The sequence below is a fragment of the Miscanthus floridulus genome, chromosome 7 (genome assembly GCF_019320115.1).
Source record: "Miscanthus floridulus cultivar M001 chromosome 7, ASM1932011v1, whole genome shotgun sequence".
Classification (NCBI taxonomy): Eukaryota; Viridiplantae; Streptophyta; class Magnoliopsida; order Poales; family Poaceae; genus Miscanthus; species Miscanthus floridulus.
In genome coordinates this window covers 124,165,155-124,171,049 of record NC_089586.1, presented here as the reverse complement: position 1 = coordinate 124,171,049, position 5,895 = coordinate 124,165,155, and the positions used below count along the sequence as shown (strand labels likewise).

The window sequence follows — 5,895 nt, the reverse complement described above, 5'->3', positions numbered from 1 at the left end:
AATATTTAAAAAAGTATTACCCTAGTATCTGGATGGATGCATAAAAGTATAAGTGTCGATAACAGTCCTATCGGCTAGAATTATACAAGGATGTCAATGTCCCATAAAGTGCCGATGCAATAGACAAGATTTACAAGTTTAACAAGGATTGGATAGCCAATATCGCACGCAGGCAAATCTAGTCGGCTTCCTTCATTTCTTTGATGTCTTCATCGGCAGCACCCTCCACAGGCTTGAGTTTTTTCTTCATGGCCAGGGCTTTGCGAGCCTGGATGTCTCTTTCTTGCTGAAGGGCCTTGATGGCATCGGGTAGCTAGCTTTCTTCTTGTTGGGCATGAGTTAGAGCTGCCTCGACTTCTTTCAATTCAGCCAATAAAGCCATTTTCTTTGCTGATAAATCTAAGATTTTCTGCTTAAGTTCAACGCCCAAAGTCTGTAAGTTGCCGATGCCCTTGTGCTTCTCATCGGCAATATGTTTTAGTTGTAGCATCTCTTCTTTGAGTTGAGCCTGAGCTGCTCTATCGGTAATGCGTTGAGCAGCCCGTTGATATTGCAATTGGCGGCTTTCTAAATGGGCTGCTGGGAAGAGTACTTCTTCGACATCGGCAGGGACTTGGCCACAGATTGTTTTGAAAATTGCCTTTGTGGGGTCTGAGTCCTCTATCAGTTGGGTGGTATCCTGCTGTAATAAGTCCAGGAGAGCTTCCAACTTAGACTTAATTTCTGCCGATATTGTTCCCAGTGCAAGGGAAGAACTTGTTTCCTCTCCATCATCGTCGGAAACATCAATGGCAAAGGAAAATAGACTGTTTAGGGAGTCTTGTTCCTGAGAAAAGGAAAAAGAGGTCAGTTAAGGGCAAGTATGAATATTATAAATCGACTAGGTCAATCGGCTTACCTGTTTCAAGGCGATTTCCTGTACTTGGCTGGAGGCGGCAGCCTGGAGTATGTCGTGTGGAGGATCGGCTGAGCTTGCCGATAGGATATCTTCTGTGGCCTCATCGGTGGTTGGCCCTTGGGGTATGATGACCGATGGTATGTCCTGTACAGGAGGATTAACTGCTTACTCAGTTGCATTGATTGATTCTGGCCGGCTTGCAGACGTTGGGGCAGATGGGGGGATCGGCATGGACTTCTGTCGTTTTGGCTGTGCCTCAGCATCTGTTAAGGCTTTGCGCTTTGCTTGGACCTCAGTAGCGGTTGGCTGGGGGGCATCGGCACTTATTGATTGCGGAGCTTGAACGTCTGGTACGCTTGCCGATGTACCCATTTGTTGCTGCAAAACAAGTGTAAGGTATGATATTTAACAGATAAAATGTAAAATCGAAGGAATACCTCTAAAGGTTTGTCAGAAGTAGTGGTGCTTGATGTCGGAGGAATTGCCGATGACGATCCAGCAGAGGCTCTTACACCCTGATGATTAATGTTAATACAGTATGTGATCGGCATGAGTAGAAATAAACAGGGTTGTTACCTTGAATGCCTTGATTAGGGTTGTAGCAGCAGCCGATGGAGTGGCCCTAGCTATAGCCAACTTGGACTTGGAGGTGATGGTATTGGCGCGGGTCTTCTGGTGAGTCAAAGCAGCTAAGGTGGGGGCGTTGTAGCCGATCGGTGATATCGAGGAAATAGGCTGAAGATTGAAGGGTTTCCCACTTATGCTCATAGATGGTGCTGGGTTGTTAACCTGTCACGAGAAAGTTAGATACCGATATATGAAAGGAAAAAGCAGAAGAGAGTTAAAAAAAACTTACTACGTCATCAGGAATGGCGTATTCAGGGTCGATCATGTGCCGATATGAGTGAGCAGATGTTGCAAACAATTGTTCCTTCCACTCTCGCCACCATTGCTTATATGATTCAGTAATGAAAGATACTGGCGTCCAGTTGGATATATCGACATCTATAGTATCGGCATCGGGGGAAAGTTGCACTACCCTGCTCCAATCTGTTCCACAGGTGATTGTTTCTCTGGGTTTGATCACATCGGCAAAACAAAGTTTGATTGGCAGTTGCCCAAAAGCCAATTGACGGGATACTGCCGATGGATTGTAAAATTCATACGTGATATTGGTGTTTTCCCCGCTACCGAATGTGTTTACTAGAATTGCCCTGGGAGTAATGATGGCGATCATGAGTTCATTATCCAGATTCAGAGTGTCATCGGCAAAGTTGAAAAGAAGGGGGAATCTGTTTTCTTCGTCGATATAAGGAACCCAGGCCCTATGATCACGAGAAAGACCATTGTAGCAGTTTTGGAAGAATCTGCCGATCTGGTCTTCATTGGCCTATGTTCTAGGGAGGACAATTATGGCTTCACCAAAATTGAGGGGTGAGCGTGTTGCCGATTCCTCATCCCCAAGCACGTGGTCTTCAGCAATTTCTTGTGGGAATTGTTGGGCAAAGAAGTCCCATTGCAAACGCTTGTGCATATGGGCATTCAGCCACATGTTGATAAACCACCACAGGCCTCCTAAGTTGCCGATGGGTTTGCCAAGCAAAAGTTTCTGAGACACTTGATGGAGAAGATGATAAGTGGAGCTCAGAAGGTATCGGCCAAGAGGGAACCTTACACCATTGGCCAAGAGTTCAGCCGCGGGGAGGAAGGCGTTGGTTGGTCTTACTGACCGACCACAGAAGATAAATTTTTCTAACCACATATTCAAGAATGTGGCATGTTCCCTCTGGTTAATTGTCCCGGTCTTCTAGCATTCTTGAATGTATCCCGTCCAACCGCCGATGTTGCGGGTATTCACCCTATATTCAGATTTTCTGCCATAGATGGAGCCTTCATCGGCAGTTGAAATATCCAAGCCAGTGAGCATGTGGACATCGGCAAGTGTGGGAGTAGCTAGGCCATGTCCAAACATAAAAGTGTTTGTTGTGTCTGACCAGAAGTAAGCAGCTGCAATCATCATTGACTCATTCTTTTGCATATCGGCAATAGATAGCCTAATGCATTGGTCTAGCTTCCGTTCTGCCCAGTATACTTGCATCGACCTATTGACCCTTAAGTACCAATCTTTACACCCTTTGGTGGTTTTGGGCCAAGATCGGAATGTATCTTTCCATAAATTCAGAGAGAAATTTTGGGCTCTAAAGGGGATTCTATTGACTTCTGCATTAATCAGATCGGTTGGATCTGGGTTACCCATTGGTCCTAGGCATTGGACATGTGGCTGATCGGTTGGAACAACTAATTTGTTACGCAGTTCCTAAGTTTAGAGAATCCGAAGAACAAAAGAAAAGGAAAAAAGACTTACCGACTGTATGAACTCGCAAAGACCAGAGGAATCGAGGTAAAAGGTAACGAAAGTGGAATGAACCGCAGGGACATCGAAGTTGATTGCCATTATCTTGAGGTAGATGGGGGCACGAGCCGGAGACTCGAGGTTGACGCTGGAGAAAAGTTCTTGTTGTTTGAGGTCGCGCAGTTGTTCGTCGGAGTCACCGCCGAAAAGAGAGAATGTCGAAGATTAGGGTCTGAGGGTAGAAGACGAGCATTCCGGAGAAATCTATTTATAAGCCGCTTGGAGTAGGGGTATTTTGGACTTATCTCTATACCGCACGCATGTAGGTCGAGGTGGTTCAGATGGATATGGTAACTGTTCGCACAATAATCAAGGGATTGTGCAGATGATTTGATGGCAAGTAATCATGACTTGGAAGAGATATCGATACATGATATTTTAATTCTGAAAGTGGCGACATTATTATGTTAGGGTTTTGTCGATGGATTATTGTTTCGGTATCTTAACCATAATCAAGACAAGAGTGGTTAGCAATTGTGCGATATTTACTGAGGTGCATGAATTAGGATTAGATTTTATTAGATTTGATAACAGATCAAGTTTTGGCTGGAAGGATGAGTTACGGTAATTGGGCGAAGGCAAACGTTATCTGGAGTAAATTTTGGAGCATTAATGATTTTATACTCCGAAATTGGGGGGCATGTGTTGACACCATTTTTTGCACGTGTCAAAATAATCAGAGTGGGCTAATCGGCAGAGGAAAGTTATTGTGTACGCTGATAGCCGATGAAAATCAGTTTGTAAAGATGGTTGCCGATGAATGGTGGTGATCGATGGAAAGGTTGATTTAGACTCGGGCGTTGCCGATAAGGTTGGAGATGTTATTGTCGATGCCGATGAAGGAAGGCTTGAAGACTACTGCCGATGAAACAGGGAGTATGCCGATGGAAAGGAGGACGGTGAGATTTCCATCTTAATTGAGGCGGACAGGGAAATAGATAGGAGTTGATTTTCTTTTCTATATTTGTTAGAGTATGATTCATGTAAGAGTCACGTGTTTCCTTAGATATGGGCTTGGTGTCCTAGTTGTGTTTGGTTGTGTCTCTTTAGATCAGAGTATAAATATGGAGTGAGGGGCAATGTAAAAAAAACATCAATCAATATCAAAACCAATTTTTACTCCTATTTGCATCTACTTACTTTTCGGCGACTTTGTCAATTTGCATATTTTTTCTTTTTACGAGTTCTCATTGATTCGGCGAGTTGCATAGCTTCAGTGTGACCTTCGGCGATCCTCGAGTTCCATGTGAGTATCTCTTGGCTGTGACTTCTGGGCGTATCACTGTTGTCAGGACCAAAGTGCTCGTATTTTCATCCTTGTCGATTAACAGGTCAAATCGACTGGCACGCTTTGGATATCGATTCGGGTATTAGCCCTTTGTATTTGCAGATCCACTTTTGCATCAACACATCTTTTGGCACACCTAGTGGGACCAATCAGTCCGATCAATATGTTCAATTCCGAGATCAATTCAGAGAACATTATCGCGGTATTAGAAGAAGATCTTAAGGAAGAGCAGAGGCAGGCTATGGAAAAGGCTATAGAAGAATATAGGCAGCTTTGTCTGAAATCATTTAGCCTGAACAAGAGTGGACAAGTCATCCAGAAGCAAGATTTGCCGTTGCCCTAGCGGTTACCTTTGACTCCAATCCTGGTAAACTTCAAGAGATGGTTAATTCTGCAGTAAATCATGCTTTGATTAATCATTCCAATGTGCTGTCCAATACTGTTCATAATGCTGTGGTTCAAACTCTCAAAGAAGGACAAGCGTCACCGCATTACGTTGGGCCTGCCTATCACCAACCAGAGCCGGCGTCTGTCAATACTCCATCGGCTCCCTTGGCCGTTGTGGGTACAGAAGTTACTTCCCCTTCAGTATCGGCAGGCTTATCTAATATTCAATCTACACCGATACGATCATATCAGGTACTACTAGGAGGACGAATTCAGCTTAATATAGATCTGTTGGCATCAGCTATGTCAGGCCCTGTGTCTCAGAATAGTCAGATTCCTGCTAATTGGTGGGGATATGGTATGCCTCCAAAGTCATCTACTTTCAATCCTGGGTTACCTCAAGTGTTTGATGCAGTAGGAAAAGTTCCCATACCATCGGCTATTTCGCCGATAGCTCAAGTGCCTCAATATGCCACAGCAACTACTATGCAACCAACTCCAGGAGGACTCCAGATGCCTTTGGTTCAAACACCCAACTCAAGTCCATCGGCAAGCTTAATGCCGATGCAGCAGAAAGCCCCTGCTATGAGTCAAACTGGGGTTCAGTTCATGCCTCAAGCTGGTTATAATTATCCAACAATGTCAGCAAATTACCAACCATCGGTAAGTTTTGTACCGATGAGTTCTAATAATGGTTGGTCAGGACAGTTACCTGTTCAACATACAGTTCAGCAAAATCAGCAGGTTGTAGGGATTCAACAAGGTAATATGCAAGCTGGTTTCCTGGCGAGCATCGGGTTCTTGCTCTGGGTCCTGGTGAGATTGTCCTCTTCGTTTCCTTTGTCCACGCCGGACTTTGCCTTCCTGCTTCCGCCTTCCTTCATTAGTTTCTTGGTTATTTTGGGGTTA

The 5,895-nt window shown here is 44.5% G+C and overlaps 1 protein-coding gene across 1 annotated transcript; it reads right to left on the bottom strand.

Annotated features, from left to right (window-relative positions):
* Positions 1–313: 313 nt before the first annotated feature.
* LOC136464599 (uncharacterized) lies at positions 314–820 on the bottom strand (the record flags this gene model as incomplete). The annotated part of the gene is made up of 1 exon (XM_066463549.1): positions 314–820. A coding segment is annotated over one exon (507 nt), but the record flags the coding sequence as incomplete, so codon positions are not given.
* Between the last annotated feature and the right edge of the window lie 5,075 nt (positions 821–5,895).